General features: G+C 38.1%; 1 protein-coding gene across 1 annotated transcript in view; it reads left to right on the forward strand.

The window, feature by feature from the left end:
* Nucleotides 1–1,267: 1,267 nt before the first annotated feature.
* Nucleotides 1,268–19,555, forward strand: part of SIPA1L1 (signal induced proliferation associated 1 like 1) — a gene marked incomplete at both ends in the record, with an annotated part of 76,609 nt that continues 58,321 nt past the window's right edge. The window contains 3 exons of the mRNA XM_082000512.1: nucleotides 1,268–2,765; nucleotides 12,356–12,486; nucleotides 13,135–13,323. Of these exons, the coding sequence (XP_081856638.1) occupies nucleotides 1,268–2,765; nucleotides 12,356–12,486; nucleotides 13,135–13,323 (1,818 nt within the window). The remainder of the gene's footprint in view (nucleotides 2,766–12,355; nucleotides 12,487–13,134; nucleotides 13,324–19,555) is intronic.

Below are 19,555 nucleotides of genomic sequence, written 5' to 3' on the forward strand. Positions count from 1 at the left end.
AAGGGATATATATGTGTGTGTGTGTGTATATACACACACACACATATGGATATATATGTTTGTGTGTATATATGTATACTAAATGCTTTGCAATCACTTTGGTACTGATGAGGTGTGGGAAAGCATTTAGTTTCCATGTTTTTGTAAAGTTGGATTATACAGGAGCTGTGGCAGACAATATTTTATTAGCCAGGGAAAAAAATTGAACTTTTCATATCAAGTTATTTAAAAGTATGTGGTTTTGTTTAGCTTTAGTCTATTTATATGTTGTGACATCTGGGCAGAGGTAATACATGCTTTCTGGACTATCTGGCTAATCTGCAAATAAGGCTGTGCAAAACACAGAATAAATTTCATTGACAGCCATTCTCTCTATGACAATTTTGTAATCTTTTTGCTAATTAGCTTCCTTCCTTTTTTTTTGTTAGCATATCATAATTATTTACATTAATGGAAAAGTTGAATAGGCATTGTTAATACCTAACTGCAACCAAGGATGTATGACTTGTAAATGGTAAATTCTTTAAAGCATTTATGAACAAAATTTGGACTCCTGATCTGTCTCTTCTATAGTTTGTACAGGAAACGTATGCTGCATGTGTCCTTCAGCTGAGGAGATTAGCTCTCTACTTGTGCCTTGTAAAACTGTGCGCTACCCCAACTAGAAAGTATCACTAATCAGTTCACAAGGAAAAAATTGTATTTAAGTGGGGAATCCAAATGTTAGAAGTATTTTTTTCAGAGGGCATACCAACATTACCTAGAAAACTCTTCGCCACCATATAACACAACTCTGCATTTTTGAGATGATGATCAATGAGATTTAAAAGCATGTTTGTTAGAAACATCACTTCTGTGTAATAATTATTTTGATCATTTCAGTTATGAAAAAAGTTGTACATTAAATGATTAATGCTTTTATCTTCCTTTTTCTCTGTTCTAGGCTTTAAAAGAAGCATAAGCGATTGGATTACAACTCTGACATTTTGGAGCGCGAGTGATGTTAAAACAATTTGAATGTACTGAGGCATAGCTACTTCTTAAAATGCAGAAGTTAAAGGAAGTTTTTGCTTATCAAAACTTGCTGAATATCTGAATTTTCTAGACATCCTGCATTTAACTGTGTCCTTAAATGTTCATGATTGAGATCTCATGCGACCATTGTATATTTTGGAGACTATTCTCCAAAAGAGAACTGTTCCTTTAAAAAGCAGAAATGACTGTGTTTTCTCTTGGAACTTACTAAGTTCGAACATACTGAAAGATCATGACCAGCTTGAAGCGGTCCCAGACCGAAAGGGCTGTTGCCACTGGTGTATCAGTTGGAACAGATGGCACCTCAAAAGTCCACTCGGATGACTTTTACATGAGGCGCTTTAGGTCACAGAATGGCAGCTTAGGATCTGCAGTCATGGCACCTGTTGGACCTCCTCGCAATGAAAGTTCCCATCATGTCACCTCTACTCCTGGAGTCCCTAAAATGGGGGTCAGGGCAAGGATTGCTGATTGGCCCCCAAGGAAGGAGAACATCAAGGAAACAAGCAGATCTAGTCAAGATATTGAAACATCAAGTTGCCTTGACAGCATGTCTTCTAAAAGCAGTCCTGGGAGTCAGGGAAGCTCCGTTAACCTGAATGCTAGTGATTCTGTCATGTTGAAGAGCATCCAGAGCACACTTAAAAGCAAAACCAGACAATCTGAGAATCTAGACTCCAGGTTTCTTACACCTGATGGCTATCCCAGTTCCCCAAGGAAGGCTCTTCGCAGAATAAGGCAGCGCAGCAACAGCGACATTACCATAAGTGAGCTTGATGTGGATAGTTTTGATGAATGTATTTCACCCACTTTTAAATCTGGACCATCTCTGCACAGGGAGTATGGCAGTACCTCTTCCATAGATAAGCAGGGAACTTCAGGGGAAAGTTTTTTTGACTTATTGAAGGGCTATAAAGATGAAAAGTCTGATCAGAGAAGCCCAGCCACAACTAAGCTCAGTGAACTCCTGATTGCCAGTGGAAGCAAGGGTTCAGGATTCTCTCTAGATGTGATAGATGGACCTATTACTCAAAGGGAAAACCTGAGGCTCTTCAAGGAAAGGGAGAAACCACTCAAGAGACGCTCAAAATCAGAGACAGGAGATTCATCCATTTTTCGTAAGCTGCGCAATGCCAAAGGTGAAGGGGAGCTTGGGAAGTCTTCAGATCTTGAAGATAACAGGTCAGAAGATAGCATCAAGCCTTGGACTTGCCCAAAGTGTTTTGCTCATTACGATGTACAGAGTATTTTATTTGATTTAAATGAAGCGGCAATCAACAGGCATAATGTTATTAAAAGAAGGAACACGACAACAGGTGCATCTGCGGCTGCTGTAGCATCACTTGTCTCTGGACCATTGTCCCATTCTGCAAGTTTCAATTCCCCAATGGGCAGCACTGAAGACCTGAATTCAAAAGGAAGTCTCAATATGGACCAGGGGGATGATAAAAGCAATGAACTTGTGATGAGTTGTCCTTATTTTCGTAATGAGATTGGTGGGGAAGGGGAGAGGAAGATTAGCCTTTCCAAATCTAATTCAGGTTCCTTCAGTGGATGTGAAAGTGCCTCGTTTGAGTCGACTCTGAGTTCTCATTGCACGAATGCTGGAGTGGCGGTTCTGGAAGTTCCCAAGGAGAATCTGATTTTACATCTGGACAGAGTGAAAAGATACATCGTTGAACATGTAGACCTTGGTGCATATTATTATCGAAAATTCTTCTATCAGAAAGGTAGGTAAATTTTATTTCTCCTACTTTTGATTTCTTGTTTTACCAACATACAAAATTCAGCTGATATATAATAGTATTGGCAAATATTATATACTTTTTTTTTAATCGTCAGTGCTTAAACATGGTATATTTTACCGATCAGTACATGCTATGTCTAATAGTCTTTCACAGTGTTGGAGTAAAAAAAAATTGATGATACTGATATACATAACAGTTGGCAACAACTACAAATTATAAATGTCTTGAAACACAGATTTGGCATCTGTGGGAGCGGGCAGGTTTTGGCACTTGAAAGATTAATAAAGGAAATAATATCCTAAGATATGAGAACTTTCTTCCCTCCATGTCAAGACTTGAGGTACTGAGGATTTAATGGAATGTGCAGCTTGGAAAGTTAGCATTTACAATAATCTTTGGACATTTTACTATCTTGATCATCCATTTCAAAATGTGGTGTTTTTTAAATTTATTTAAAGTCAGTAATATCATATAAAGACAAAAATCTGTCTTCCTCACTATTTTCATTATAGCCATCATTCTAGAAAGAAGATTCTAATTTGTCAGATTCTGCAGAAGGAAACTGTCACTGTATATACATAATTATATATACACACACACACATATGTTACAATGATGACAATGTATCTGAAAAAAGAGTACAATTCTCTTATCCCATGGTTCTACTGAAACCAAGGATTATAATTTCCATTGGAGGTATGCAGGAAAAACAAAATCAGATCAAAGCTTTCTGACCTATAGAAAGAAGCAAAACCCAAACATTACCTAAGTACCCCCATCACCAAAATGATGCTGGCAGCATGAGATGCAGATCTCGCTGTCTGTTCTTCCTGATTCTGAAAATGATCAAAAAGGAGTGCAGACCAAAGTCCTTTAAAGTTGAAGGGAGTTCTGTCTGCAGGGTTGTGTGCCTTGCTGTGGTATTTCCTGATGGATAGAATTGGTCTAATGACTGACCTGAAGAATGCTTGTTCCTTAGCTACCAATGATCAGGATGGGGTTTCATCTCTAGTGGAAGCAGCTCAAAAGAGCTTGCTTGTTTCCTGCAGGTTAAAAGCAACAGGGATGCCTGGTTAAAATAAGTGGATGGTCAGTTCAGAAAACCTTCAACTTAGTTAACTGTGTGTTACAGCTAATAATCTCATCTCCCACTTGTCCCTTGTCTTGAAATGTGTCCATCTGTCGCCTCTTCTTCCCTGCACTGTCCCTTGGTTGGGTGGCTCTCGTCACGCTTTCCATAGTCTCCTCTTTCTGCAGTTTTTCTAGAGCTGAGAGGTAGCCTTTGCATGGTTTTTGAGAGTACTGAAAGGAGTGAGGAAAAATACTGTTTCCTGAGAACAGTAAGCCAGATGCGCAATATGGGGTGAGGTATGTTTGGAGGGAAGAGCCTGAGATTAGAGACCATTCCTATCTGTCTCCCTCCGGAACAACTTGATTCCGTATCAGTCTGGTGAGTTTTGCAATCGGCAACTAAAGGTGCCATTTCGTGTTACAGCTGACCTAATTTAACAGCAATTCAACACTAAAAAGGGAAGACTTTATTCCTCCACCTTCCTTGTACCACTTCTCTTGTTTTCCGAAAACTTGGTGAGCCTGTTCAGTTTACTAACCAAGCAGGAATCTTGCCATCACAGTAAGTTTGCTTTTTATTGCCTGGTTATTTCTCCTGTTCTAGTGAGTCAAATCAGCTTTCCTTGCAGTCAGAGAAGTGCCAAAGTCTACCTGAGCAGTGAGAGTGAACAGCAAAAGGGGAAAGAGGTGTGAGTGGGATTTTGGCCCTTAGGCAACAGCAGTTTATTTGCCTTAAATCCTTAAGGGAAACCACACCCTCATGCTACTACAGTGCCAGTCACCATTACATCTCAATTTCTCTCTAGTCATAATTAAGATGAATTAGATAAAATCGACATAACCTAGTCCTAAGGGTGGTGTTGAGGGACAACCAGATACAAAAGTGTATGGAGTGGGTTTGGAGGGAGAGAAGCAGCTGTGATTATTTATTTTTTTTTTCCCTAGAGCCCTAAAACTGGGTTTTAAATTCACTGTGCTCATGTTCAGTCCAGCAGGCATGAACCAGGGGGCATTGTTCCTACCAGAGATTTTTTTTCTGAAAAGAGGCGTACTTCAGAAGCCTCCTCAGATAAGCCCAAACCCCACAGTTCTGCAAGTACCAAACACATTTTGCTGGCCACCCAGTGTATCATTGTCTTTCCCCAAGCAAACCTTAGACTAATCTGAAAGGGACGGGATAGTGATAAAACTTAAAGCAGTATAGTAGGAAAAAAAATTAATGAAGTCAGTTTACAACTGAAAGTTTTTGTAACATGATGCAAGTAATGATGCAGAAACTTCCTTGTTTGAAGAGGAGGTTGGGTGTTATGAATGGAAGAGACAGTGACAAAGCACAGCTTCAGTGGGATCAGCTAGTCAAGTCAGCAGGCCTTGGGTAATTTTATAGTCTTAAAAGTATGAAGCAAAGAATTCTTATTCAGCATCAATAACTTTTAAGATCTCAAACCAGGGGAATTTCACAGAATTGGGTAACTACTGAAGCAATCCTAGATCTTGTAAAGAATAAAAAGCAATGACCCAGAGAATTGTAATCCTTTTGTTTGTTTTCATGCCAACTTGAAATACCAAAGCAGGTAATTTGGGACTACATCAACAAAGAACTGCCAGTTAAAAATTATTAATTATGCCAGTCAGCATGTTTTAATGAAAAGTAGGTCTTTGTCACAAAAAAAACCCCACACTATTAATCTTTTGTGTCTTAGTAAAAACGAAAAAGAATGAAAGCCATTGCATTGATATAGTCCATTTTAATTTCTCCAAGGTAATTTGGTGAGATGCTGATGGTGACTTGACTGAAATCTGTAATTATACGGAAGTAATAGCTCATTCTTTACAGGCATTGTTACGTGGATGATAGATGCATCTCAAATTTTAGCAGTGTACGGGGGAGGTATCAGTGAGCTGGAGTATTACTAACATGGTCCAAATTAATTAAAATATCTTAATCTAGTTAGTGTAAAATATTTGCATGTGACATTTGTGAATAAGTCTTGTATTAACACAAATGGATGAGCATTTGTATGTAAAGGAAATACCAAGGTGAAATGTATTATTTGACCCTTTACAGAGCAGTGGTAAAACTATTGATAAATAACATTCTGGCCTGGTGTCCAGACTTCTAAATGTGAAAATACTGGTAGAGACAGTTTTGTGGAGGGTAGAAAAACGGTACAGATATTGGGAAAAGAACTTTGCAACTGTAGTTACGAAGGTTGGGTTCAGCTCCTCTACTTGATAGCTGAGCTAACTGTGCAGACTCCCGGTGTACTCGGTGGAGAGAAATGAACCTTGTGAGATGATACGAACTGCAGTCTTACGTCCCTCAATTCACTCCGGAAGGCTCAAACACAGTTGAATCACATGGAGATGTTTATACCTACAGGAGATGAATGCTACTTTTGTATTGCAAAAGGTTTATTTGCAAGGTGACTATTTAAAGGTGTATTTCACAAGGTGTATTTGAAAGGGGGACTTGTAGTTAGAAGTCTTAAGTCTAGACATTTATAAGCACTGAGATACGTGGTAATGCTAGTGCTAAAATAAAAGCGGAGGGAGCCAGCACAAGAACAAATTTGTGAAAGTTGCACAAATTTGACCTTGAAATAAGATTAAGCTTTGAACAAAATGGATAGCTGTATATGGGAAAAACTGTTAAAGGTAGTTGGTTGTTTTTTGAATTTCACATGGCAGTCATGGTTTTTTGCGTGGCACTTTCCCTTCAGTGCCTGAAAAGACAGTTTCTGACCTGTTTGAATCAAGATAAGCGGGTCTCTTCTGGCATCTGTTTCTTAATCTGATGGAGTCCCTTCTTTTGAGATGCCTCTTTATTGGAGGGGTTTGCAGTTCATATAGATATACTAGGTAACTGGGCAGAGTAAGGCTGGCTTCAGTTCAGTGTCAGTGTGCCTTCTCACTTGTGCCGTAATGTATATGTGCTTTCAGCTCTTGCTGCTTGGTTGTGTCCAAGGGCAACTTTGTAATCTGGACCCTCTGGAGTGAAATCAGAATACTGGCTGAAATACACAAATGAGAACATTAATAACAATAAAAATGGTTCAAAGTGTGCTGGTACTGGGCAAAATTAAAAAAAAATATCTGTGATTATTGAAGTAAAAGATTTTTCTCTCTAAACATGGTCATTTTAGAATTAATCAGAAGGAAAACAGGTTGGACTTTTTTGAGGGTTTTTTTATTTTCTATAGTGGCACCAAATGTCAGGGCCAGGAGAGGGAAGGGAATATCTCAAGAAGCTACCTATTAGTCATTTTGGGGCTACTTTCTGGCCTATTTTTTCTGTGCAGAGCATTCTAACATTTTTGTTTGTTCAATGATTGTGATGAGTATAAAACCTGGCAATTAATCTTATATGAAAATACATGTTAAGACAGTTGATGAACTTCAGTTTTGATAAAAAGTACATTTTTTGCCAGAAAGGAGGAACAAGTTGTTCAGGCCTTCTTACGAAAATGTAAGGAAAAACTGTCTTTTTCTGTGAGAAAGTGAGGTTCTTAAATACATAACTTTATGCCCCCCACAATTCATTTTGTAATATTGACCACAATGTTTCCTTTTATTTAAAAGAGAGAGAGAAAGAGAGAAGCAAACCCCGTGAACTCACTGCTTCTGGACTTAAAATTACAGTTCCCAGAGAACAGAAGAGTCATCTTAGGTCCACTCAAACCTTCTAGTCCTATCTTCTGGCAAAGGCCAGCAACAGATAGTGAAGGAAGAGTAAGAATAGGGCAAAGGCATAGCAATGCTTTCCCGGTGTATTTTGCCAGCCTGTGGACATGTGTAGATAATGGACTTTTTAACCTGGTGGTAGTATCATGTGTATTTAGTAGTCTTTGGACTTATCTTCCAAGCATTTATCCAGGTGTCTGTTACCCTCAATAAATTGTTAGCCTTCACAGTACTCCTGCAGCATCAAGGAGTTCTGCAGCTTGACTACATTGGTCATAGAGAGCCAATTTTTACTGGCGTTGTCTACTGGCTTCCACAATGGAAACCAGGGTCATCAGATGAAACAGTCTCACTGCTAGGTGAAAAAGCTTGGTTTTCTCACCTTTCCTTGCTATGTGTTCTTTTATAAACCTCAACCATATTATTCCCTTCAATCATGTTTTGTTGCCCTTCTCTGAACCTTTTGCAGTTGAGATCAGGGCACAGTATTTAAGACACGTGCAAACTGCAAACTTGGATAGTATCATAATGTTTTCAGTTTTCTACTTGGAAATTCTGAATGTCTGGCCATAACTTATCATTGAGACTTGATTTTTTTTTCCCATACATGGGTAAAAACTTTGTGTATGTATTCTGGATGAAGTCTTTTAAATGTTTGTACATTTAGGTAGCAGGTTAATTAGCAATAAAGTATTTTTCAAGGAGAACCATGCGTATTAGCCTATCTATAACTTTATATTAGACTTATTTATTATCAATAATAAAACCATAGGGCTGGAAAAACTTGTTTCCATCAGCTTGTCTAAGTGCTGCTTAGAAAAGAAAGCATATCGCTCTGGAGGAGCAGTCTGTTCTCTCTGTCCCTCCAGTTCTGTCTGGGAATTGCAGAACAGAAAGAACCAAGAGCATCTGTGTAGCTTCCGTCATCATCAGGCAGTGGTCACTACCATCATTGCCATTTAGGACAAATTTGAGTTACTGGCTTAGAATGAAAGACTTGACTGACAAGTAAATAGTTTCCTGAGCTGGATTTATCACGAATGAGCTGTTGGTCAGCTTTCCTTTAAGTGTTGGCAGCCAATAAAAAAAAAAAGACAACTTTGCTCTTAATGTGTTAAATTGCTTCATATTCTACCCCCAAATTGGTACCTTTCAAGTATGAGGCTAGACTTACAGAAAATTCACTGCTAACATTCTGGTCATGAGCAACAGTCTGAAGACATTATAGGACTGAGCTCTAAAAATGCTGTCCTCTTGTTTTCAGGGAACTGCTGGGCAGAGTTTTCCAGCACTGTAAATGCTGTGGTAGGATTAGAGGGAAATGCTTGACACAGAGTTTCATTCTGAAGCAAAATGTTTGGGGTTTTTACTTCTAGTCTGATTATACAAAATACATCAATTGAACATGTTATCCAAAGGTAAATAAGATAAAAGCACAGAAGAACCTTCTCGCTCAAAATCAAGTGCATTTACTTAGATTTCATTTGTAAGGGGAACTTGTAAATATCTGCCAGGAAAATTAGTATTTTCACTTAGATTCTTTCACTGGAAGCGTTTTTTGAATTACATGATAAATATTTAACTATTTTTACAAGTATGTGTAATCTGTTTTAATGACCAGGTACTAGCAATTATTTCTTTTTGGCATGGATTTATAAATTAATTTATGGCTGTTGCTAGTAGTCTCCTGAATGTCTTCTAATTAATTTTTTGACAGTAGTTTAAATGAAACAATGTCAAGCTTGAGGAGTGTTGCTTTCAGTGATGTTCTCTGGGGAGGAGGAAAAAGCTGTCTTCTGTGCTATTCAAGTTTGGCATAAAATTCTTGAATTATAGTTGTGAAGTAGCCCTTGTTTTTTACAATAAAAGCCCTAATTAAGTACTTTTAGATTGGATATTAAGCTTTGTGCACTTAAATTCTGCTACTGCTTTTCCTGCTACAGGAAAGAGAAAACGGTTGGATGCGAGGAAATTCAGGCTGTAGTGCAAAATCAGATGGAGATGCAAGAAAATATGTACCATAGGGAAAAGTAGTGTGATAAAGGGGTATATACTGTAGCTTGCAGAATGAATACAGAGGTGTGGTACAGGAGGAGAAAGAGGATAAGGACAAAGGTAAAAAATGAACAACCCTGTAGTAAATGTGAGTAGAGGAGAGGACAACATGGATAGAAGAGAGGACTGAGGAGATGCATAGGAGAGCAAGAAAGACAACTGCCCAGTGTAGAGTGAAGGGAAAGAGGATAAAAGACATTTCTCATTAGCAGAGAAATATAAAATTCCACATTTCTTTGGGCATTTTTCCAAATAAATAGGAGCTAGATAAAAAGCTTAATCAAATGATACAGAATTGTATGTTTATTTTCATGCAGCTTCAAACGTTCCTCTTACCAGCCTTCCTAAACGTGTTTTCAAGATGTAGAATAATTTCTCTTGAGAAAACTCTATATCTGAGTTGCAGGCCAGACTGGTTAAAAGATATACAAATTTTATCATCTGTGCAGTTATCAGTACAGAAAACTAATACAATTTTTGGACCTTTCTAGTATGTATTACCAGCATATCCTTGTTCTTTAAAATGTTCTATTCTATAAGCAAAGGTACATCAGTGTTTTTAAGTCACTAAGCAGTTTCGCCTGGAGATGGCCAAGCTATCTCGGGTTTTGGAAACTGTATAATATGCTGATAGAAAATTGATCTCACGTTCTCAGTGACTGTGCTGCTTCTGCATAGACCATCTATGTCATAAACTGTTTGGTGAGCTATAAATATCCTGAAAAAAGCAAGTCACTTAATGGAGGAAGAAGAAGAGCGAGGGTGCTAATAAGAGGCTTTGGGTTTTTAAACAACAGAAGATCTCTGTGGAATTTACAGGGTTCATACCAGTGGAGTGGTATAAAGATTTAATTAGGCTTATGTGGATGGTCTAATTTATTCATAATTTCCCCACTCATGACTAATTCAGTCACCCAAAACTTACGCCAATATTTACAGGATATTCCACAAGATATTAAAAGAATTTTGAATCTTAATTACCTCTGTGCAGAGTATTGGTTTTAGATGACTTGCAGAGGAATTTGGTAGAAACCAAGCTTTATAACGCTGCATGCATGTTTCTTTTATGTCTTGCATGCTCTGAAATCTTAAATGGAAAACACTGAGGGAAGGGTAATAAAATACCAGGTACTGGGGAGTAGAATACAGTCCCCAAGGGCTTAAAGGGCTGGAGAGCTGTGTGAAGACAACGGTGTAACTCCAGGGCACATGTAAGTTCATAAGGAGAAAGCACCTACTCAAAAAACATTTTGTATGTTTGAGGAAAGTATAGCAAGAACCAGTAAACATAATTTTAGAAAGAAACAGGAAAAAAAAAATGAGGCACTCAAATTTTTAACACCACAAGTGATTATTGATTGGAAAAATGACTGCCATTCACTTTGGATGGAGTATTTTTCAATATCTATTTTTCATGTCTTTAAGAGCAGTCTAATATGAGCTATTCTGCTATAGAGATAAATATAAAATATTTTAATATCATCATCATGAACTGCATCTTTAAAGTTCTTGTTTTAAAGTTCTGGTTGTTTTAAGAACAACAAATGATCTGTGTTAGTAGTTCAGTAAGTGTGGTTATGATTCCTTTCAGGGCAGTTCATTCCATGGAATTTCACATTTCGTCTTTGAATTGTTGAACTTTGAGATAGCTCTAACTTTCTATTTTTGTGCATGTATAAATTAATTCATATATGCAGCATATGAAAGACGATGACATAGGACTTATTTTTCTTGTACAATGCTTGACTTCTATTTTTTTGACAGTTTCTCTTAAATTTTCACTACATGTTTAAATTCAGTTGTCACTTGAGATATGTGCAACTTTGTTTATATGTTGCTGCATTCATGGTGATGTACCTCTGATATCAATTAAGATAGTACATAATGCTCAGAAGGCTCAATAGAAGAGCCTTCAGCACTGATCTCTTACATTGTTTGAGCTTTAATTTTTGTAAATGCAATTCTCTAATATTTTTCCTGTAAAGCTTGGCTTTACATGTGTATAATTAAACAAATATAAAAATGTATCTCAAATAATCTGCTGTTCAGCTAGTGAGCAATTTCTCTAGCCCTGTATTCTCCTCTCTGCCACCTTCCCCACAAGGCTAGTTTTAGACTTAACTCTTAGCACTTTAAATGTAGTCTCAGGGTAACTTCACTGTTAAATATTTATACTAGTCACGTTGTTTCTTGCGTTTTATTCTATTTTTCTATGGTACTATGCTTTGATTTTTTTTTTCTATGAACAAGTCTTTAACTTCTTTTTCAGCTTCATCAGTTTTTCCCATTCTATAACTTAGTAACTTGTTTGACTACTTTTTTGCTTTTTTCATAAAAAAATAAGTTGCATCCTTTGCCAAGTACAATTGTTTGCTGCTCCCATTTTAACATGGAGTGGCGAGTTTCCCACTCTGGTGCATTTGGATTCCTTGTTTTTAAGGGGGGCGGGTGGAAAATTGGTTGTACATATTTACCTCAATGTGAACAAAGCAGTTTTTGATGTAAGAGTCAATGTAAGAGGTGTAGCCTGTTCAAGCAGAGATGCAATGTTGAATTTCAGCCTTCGTGTATAAACAGAGCTCATTAGAGACCTGAGGCATGAGAATGAAATCCTGGTACCACTGAAGACATGTTCTTACTGACTGTAGTGGAGCTGGAAATTTATTTCCAGTATAACAACTAAACATGAAAATATAGTTGAACTGTAAGAAGTAAGACAGACTTTTATTTGTGTGTTCTAACTTTTTTTTTTTTTATGCAAGAACACTGGAACTATTTTGGGGCAGATGAGAACCTGGGTCCAGTAGCTGTGAGTATAAGAAGAGAGAAGCCAGAGGAAATCAAAGAAAATGGACCTCAATACAACTACCGGATCATATTCAGAACCAGTGAGGTAAGCAGTTCAGGAATGATAGTAAAAAATGCTAGAAGTGAGCAGGCAAAACCAAGTGGTATATGAAAATTATAAATTTTCAGCATTGATAATAGTTTTCTGTCTCCTTTACATACCTATAATCCAGGAATCTCCTGACAAAAGTCATGCCGCTTGTTTATACTACACAGAACACAAGGAAGTGTATCAGTGATTGAGTTATTCCATAACATCCAATACAGAGGAAACTAGGAAGGTTGTTTCATTCGGTTAAAGCTTGAGAAACTTAGGGGAGCTATATTAGCTAGAAGCAAGCAAAGAGGAGGAAAATTACTTCCTCCACTTTTATATGTGAGACTGTGTAGACCTGAGAAGAGTACTTTTACACTTTGAAATGCTCTGCTAGAAATACTATTACTGATCTTTTCCAAGTATTAGTTTCCTGTAAAACTGAAATCTGTTGAATCATTTGAAATATTCTGACTACTGTTATCAGAGTGACTGACTTCTTGTGTATCAGTGTCTGTTTCACACAACATAAGTTGCTTAATGTCCTCCATCTCTATTGAGAATTGGAAAAATAGCACGCTTTGCTCCGCTGCTGTTGCTAATCAACCTTTTCTCAGTGCATAATTCAATATATAAGCTATTTTTGTTCTGTATGCTTAGCTTATGACATTAAGAGGCTCTGTGCTGGAAGATGCTATCCCTTCAACTGCAAAGCATTGCACAGCCAGGGGACTTCCCCTAAAAGAAGTGCTGGAGTATGTGGTTCCTGAGCTGAATATCCATTGTCTAAGGCTGGCCTTCAACACTCCGAAAGTCACAGAACAGCTTATGAAGCTGGATGAACAAGGGGTAAGTGCAGAGTTATAGAACAGGAATTTGTCTAAAACTGTCAGATTGCTGCCGTGAACTGCAAAATTACCATTTACCTTTAAGTGATTGAGTGAGTCTGTTAAAATGCTTAATTTAAACTAAAGCTTGCCATCTGTGGGGAATTATGTTGCATGTCTTTCCCCCAGGTTTTGCAGGATATTTGCTATGTATGAAGTCAAGTTCATTGCTCTAAGTAGTCTAAAGTTTTAGAGTAATGTTATGGGCAATTGTCCATTTTAGTTTACTTTAAAAGGGTCTAAATGATTGTTTTTCAAATACTGTGGGGAGGAAGGAGTTCTGTTCTGGTTTTCTTACTGCTATTATAATGAGAATAGAAATCTCCCATGTTACTAAATGTTTTGTTGTAATATTGTATTGGTACAACTATTACCAGGGTGCTGCTGGTCTCTTCCCTCCCCCCCCCTTTTTTTTTTCCTCTTCCCCAAAACAAGCTACGTGGCAAAATATTCTAAGCCTCTTCATATAAATGGTTTTCGATTGGGTGATAGTCCCCTGGGCTCTTAAAGATGCAACCAGAGCTCATTGGCTACATAGCTTAGATGTAGCAAAATGAAAGTCCATGTGTAAAGTGAATTTTATGATTAAAAACTTTGACAGTGACATTTAACAGCTCTGAGTACTGAGACTGTCTCTTTCTCCTGGTCCTGTTTGCTTCTCATGATCAGCCTTTCCTGCACAGAATTAGCATCTATATTGTTACTTCTTCTTGCTCTCAGTCTAACATTGCCATCATAAAACTGAAAAAAGTCTAATCATTATCTGCTGCACAAGGGAGAGAATATAGCTATTCTAAACAGGCTTATAAGTGACTATCACGAAGATTTTTGTCAGCCTCCTTGTGGTTTGGTTATTAAAACGGACAAGATGGAGAATCCCCAAATGAATACCTATCAGAAGAAAAACTCGAGCAAAACACTTTGTCCTCTAGTTAGTTTCAGAACCTCATCTATTGAAGGACGTGGTACAAGAGGGTGAAGACATTTTTTCACTGCTACCCATTGGTAGCAGTGGCTTCCGCAGAGCACCCAGACCAACACGGAGTGGTTATGTGTGGTCAGACCGAGGTAGGTGCAGCCCAGTATTGTTGCTTACCGTGACCAACAGTGGGTGCTTGGCTAAAAATATGAGAACAGGACAGGCATGGAGTGATACTTCCCTAGCTCCTGCTAACTTGTAGGCTTTTATAGGGTTCTCTATCCTACCCCTCTGCTTTTACCAGTTTGAGTCCTAGTGTAGCTAGTCATTTCTCATGTAGAAGTTGTTCTGCACTTCCCATCGTGCTTTTGCCTCTCTCTGGAGTTTTGCCAGTTCCCCTCCTCTTCTCCCACATTTATTTTAAAATGGTGCATTTTTTAAAATGGGGAAAAATTTTGGCTTAGTATGCTTTCTTATCTATTTCCTCTCTAATAATTGCTGATATTTTATTTGCTTTATGGCTACCATGGAACACGGAAAGTATCTTATCATACGCTCTCATAGCCAGTCTTCAACTCCAATACTGTAGAGTAATAACTCCGTAATGTTAGCAAACTTAGTTACCTTACTCATCACCTCTAACAGATTGTGTTGAATGCTGTATGTTCAGATCCCTGCCTTACTCTACCGATGATTTTCCTCTTTAGCCCCAGCCGGCAACTAAGCCCCACGCAGCCATTCACTTCACTCCCCCACGGTGGGACGGGGGAGAGAATCAGAAGAGTAAAAGTGAGAAAACTCATGGTTTGAGATAAAGTCAGTTTAATAGGAAAGCAAAAGCCACACACGCAAGCCACTTCTCAGGGAAGCAGGGCTCCATCACATGTAATGTTTTTTTTGGGAAGACAGACGCTGTAAGTCCAAATGTTCCTCCACCCCTTCCTCCTTCTTTGTCCCAGCTTTATATACTGAGCATGATGCCATATGGTATGGAATAGCTCTTTGGCCAGCCTGGGTCAGCTGTCCTGGCTGTGTCCCCTCCCAGCTTCCTGGGCACTCCCAGCCTTCTTGCTAGCAGGCCAGCACAAGAAGCTGGACAGTCCTTGACTACTTAGCAACAACTGAAAACATCAGCATGTTATCAACATTTTCTCATCCCAAATCCAAAACATAGCCTCACACTGGCTTCTATGAAGAAAATTCGCTCTATCCTGGATGAAACAGGATAGCCCTTCATCCAGAATCAAGTTTGTCGGGCACTTGAAGACTCAAGGATATCTTTCAATCTCTTTCCAAAGTTTTCTATTTCAGTAGTGGAGAAAATGGAATTTAATTCAATATGGCTCCACAAGTGAGTCACTGGATTCAAGGATCAGTACCTTCCAGATATGCCTATCAAGAGCCTGCAATCTCAATAGTGTTGATGGGAAGATTTTCACAAAGAAAAAAAATATAGCAGAATGTTCTATTTAAAAGAATAAATTCCAAAATTACTTCTAGTAAATACCTAGTTTGAAAAGTAATTTAGCATACTTTGCTTCAGAAGTTGGTTATGTCTAAAGTGTGAGATTTCATGTCCTATATGTCACTAAGCTCCCACAATATGGTGTGTAGTATGGTTTTCTGTTACTACTTAAACTTTTGAAAATCATTAAGGACAAGTGATAGTTAAAATTGTATTATCTACATCAAAGTATCTTCTGGTTTTGTGGTAATGAAACAGTTTGACACTTCTAACAGAAGAAGATAAAAACACTCTGTACTAATTAGAAGCTGCATTTTTTATCAATTCCAAGCTAACAGAAAAATTTGGGTAACAGCTGCTCTACTAATTAGGTACACAGGATGTTTACTTGCTGAGTGTCTCATTGTTTCATTACAGCATGACCAGGTGCCTGTTTGATATAGCAAATAAGATGTTTTGTAAATTTAAGAGTTAAGACTATAAAGTGACCTTAGCCATTAAATTATACTCAGTAACCCCTTCACTGAGCCAAACTTGCATGCACCAGTTTTGATTAAGATAGGCTGTCTTTTTTTTTTTTTTGTATTTGAGTGAGGTTTTAAAGTGGTTGTCTTCATATTTAAGAATTTGCAGTTCTTTATTTGAATTTATCTGCTTTCGGCAGATAAATTTATCTGCTTTCCAGACTTCAGATATCTTTCTCGGCTACATCTTAAGAGTCATTTTGGTGTGAGGTTTTTTTCCAGCAAAGGTTTTTGTATGCGGTAATTAAATCATCTGTTGGTCTTGTTTATGATAAATGAAACAGATTGCACTTTTCAAGTCTTTCACCGCAACATATTTTCTCTGAATTTCATATCATTATGACAGAGCTCAGTCTTTCAATATCTGCATATGACATCCAGTGTCAGAATGGGAATATTCTTCTTGCCCCAATTTTGTACTCATGTTGTATGTCAAGTTGCATGTTCCCTACTTCCCCTTAGATTGCTAGAGTCATGGTAACATATGCCGTTCTGTACATATGGCCCACATTGCCTGTCACCCAGCTGTTCTTTTACTGGCTTTATTAAAATGCATTCATTTGAATGGTTCTGTGTTAAAAAGCAATCCGGTTGTTCCGTAGGGCTGCACTAGCTTCCTGGCTAATTACCATTTACTAATCTTTGCCTTGAATGCAGGGTTCTTGGTAACTTGCTTTTGGTTTACTTCCAAATATGATTTAAAAATCTGAATATGAGGGCAATTACTGATTTATCCCACTCGAAGTTTATCTTTATGGCAGTTCCTCATTCACAGAAATACTGTGAAATGTCAGTCGGTTTTTAATATAATTCATTATTTATAATATAAACTTGCTGACTGGTTAAATCCAAGATATGCTTTCTGCTGTCTTTCACTGGGTGCTAGACAAATACATGAAGTGCACTTTTCTCACATCTATAAATATGTAAATACTTTTAGATTATTAAAATGAAGCTGCTACTTTAGGAATTTTACCACAGCAGAATTCATCCTTCAGCTCTTTTTTTAGCTTTAACTTGGAGTTAATACACTTCTAAGGCCCCTAGATTTATCAGAAGGATGTGCAGTAATGAGGACTGCATGCCTTTCTTCCCCCAGATCTGCTTTTTTTGATTCAGAAATACCAGCTTGTGTTGTTCTTACGAAACTTTTTTTAAGTTAGCAAATCTGAGAACACAGCTAGAAGATATAGCTTGCTTTTTTTGTATAGTTCTTATTTAGTTTCTTAAGCTGACATTTTCAAAGCAATAAACGACAGTTGTTTGGTTGCTCATGGATGCTGTGGATCCCATTTATGTTTATGCCCTTGAAAATAATTTCTTCACCCAAAATTGAAGCTTAAATAGTGTAGGTATGCGTGGTGATAATGATTTTCTTTGTCCTAATTTGTTTAAGTAAAATTACTGGAAACTATTGTAATTAGCAGTGCTGCCAAGGCATTGGGGCCCTGTGAAATGCTTCTATCCATCATATTTCCCAGGGAGTGGACGGAGCATATCTGAGCAGCAAACGTTGCCTGAAGAGTCCAAGAGAAGACCCGCTACTGGTGATACAGAAAGTGATGGCAGTTGCTCTGGGAGGAGCGGCAGCAGTGCCACCTCTTGCCACCCTTCCTCTCTCCCCTCCTCTCTCCCCCCTTCCCACAGTAGTAGCTGGTCCAGGTTCTCTCTGAGAGCACAAAGCCCTGTTGGCGAAGGCACTAAGTTTGGCTGCTTTGAGGCAATAAGCTTGCACGGAGTTGGGATCATGTAGTTCACTAGCTAAGCAGAGATCACAGAAACGTACCCACAAACCTCATCTAGTTCCTGTGATTCCTGAGAAGATTGAAGTCTCAGTCGAACAGTTGTCGTGTGGAATGTTTTACACGCAAAAAAAGCATGTGCCATCCATCTGTATTTGGATTTTTTTGAGCATTGTGTACACTGATGGTTGTTTTGAATTTTTGTGTTGTTTTAGTGAATGGGGAGCTGAAATAAATAGTCATAATAATAAATTGTGACATTAATTTGCATTTGCTCGATATTTGTTCTTTGCTTCAAGTCTTAATACTTTGGTGCCCAAAATATGCAGCCTTCATTCTTCAAGGTGAATGTTTCTGGTTGGGTCTCTAGTGCTGAAAGGGCATATTTCCTTTATAGTTACACAGAAAGCATTTCAAATAGTTAACGATGAGAGGAAAGGAAATAGAAACATTACTTCAAGGCACATTATTTATTTTTGTTCAGCTGCAATTTTGGAAGTAGGCCTGTGAATGTGTTTGGGGTTTGGGGTTTTTTTGTTGGGGTTTGTTTTTTTTTTTTCATAAGAAATTGATTGAGATGAGGATGGGCTGAGAGAGTTGTGGTTGTTTAGCCTAGAGAAGAGAAGGCTCCAGGGAAACCTTATAGTGACCTTCCAGTACTTAAAGGGGGCCTACAAGAAAGATGGAGAAAGACTCTTTAGCAGGGAGTGTAGTGATAGGGTGAAGGGTAACAGTTTTAAAGGGAAAGAGGGTAGATTTAGATATTAGGAAGAAATTCTTTACTATGAGTGATGAGAGACTGGAACAGGTTGCCCAGGAGAAGTTGTGGATGCCCCGTCCCTGGAAGTGTTCAAGGCCAGGTTGCGTGGGGCTTTGAACAACCTGGTCTAGTGGAAGGTGTCCCTGCCCATGGCAGGGAGGTCCATCCTTTGAGGTCCATTCCACCCCAAACCATTCTGTGATTCTATGCTGTATTTTATCATAAGAAATGTGGACATATTTAGAAGATGAAAGTCAGGTAGTAATTGTGTCAGATGATAAAAAAGGGACATTCTGGAGGGGAAAAAAGAAACAGCCTAGAACTGTGACTTGTTACATATCCTTAACTTCTTCAGTGGGAGTAATCAAGCCAGGTTGATCTTTACCCCCTTTTTTTCCCCTCCTTAATTTCATACTGCTAATACTTTACACCTGTCAACATTCATCCTTGGTAGTAAAAGAAGAGTATAGTAAAGTTGCAATTTTCAGAGTGTTTTAATTTTTAAACTTACTTTAATTAGAGACAGAGTAAGACCACTTCTGAAGGCTTTTAAATTATCCCACCATAAATAGAGTAAGTTAAAATTAATTAATTTCAGTTTAATTGTGTATCCACATCATCCCAGCAAGTTCCAGCTTTTGTCTCATGACCTGTGATAGAAGCTTTGAGAGTAAATCACAGTGTATTCAGATGACTTTGCTTCCAGTGCCCTTGCAAATAACTGTTTTCACTTCCCTCTAACCTGTAGCCCAAACTTGTAAATCTCATGACAGTTCTGATAGAC

Source organism: Phaethon aethereus, assembly GCF_964289735.1.
Source record: "Phaethon aethereus genome assembly, chromosome: 5".
Taxonomy (NCBI): Eukaryota; Metazoa; Chordata; class Aves; order Phaethontiformes; family Phaethontidae; genus Phaethon; species Phaethon aethereus.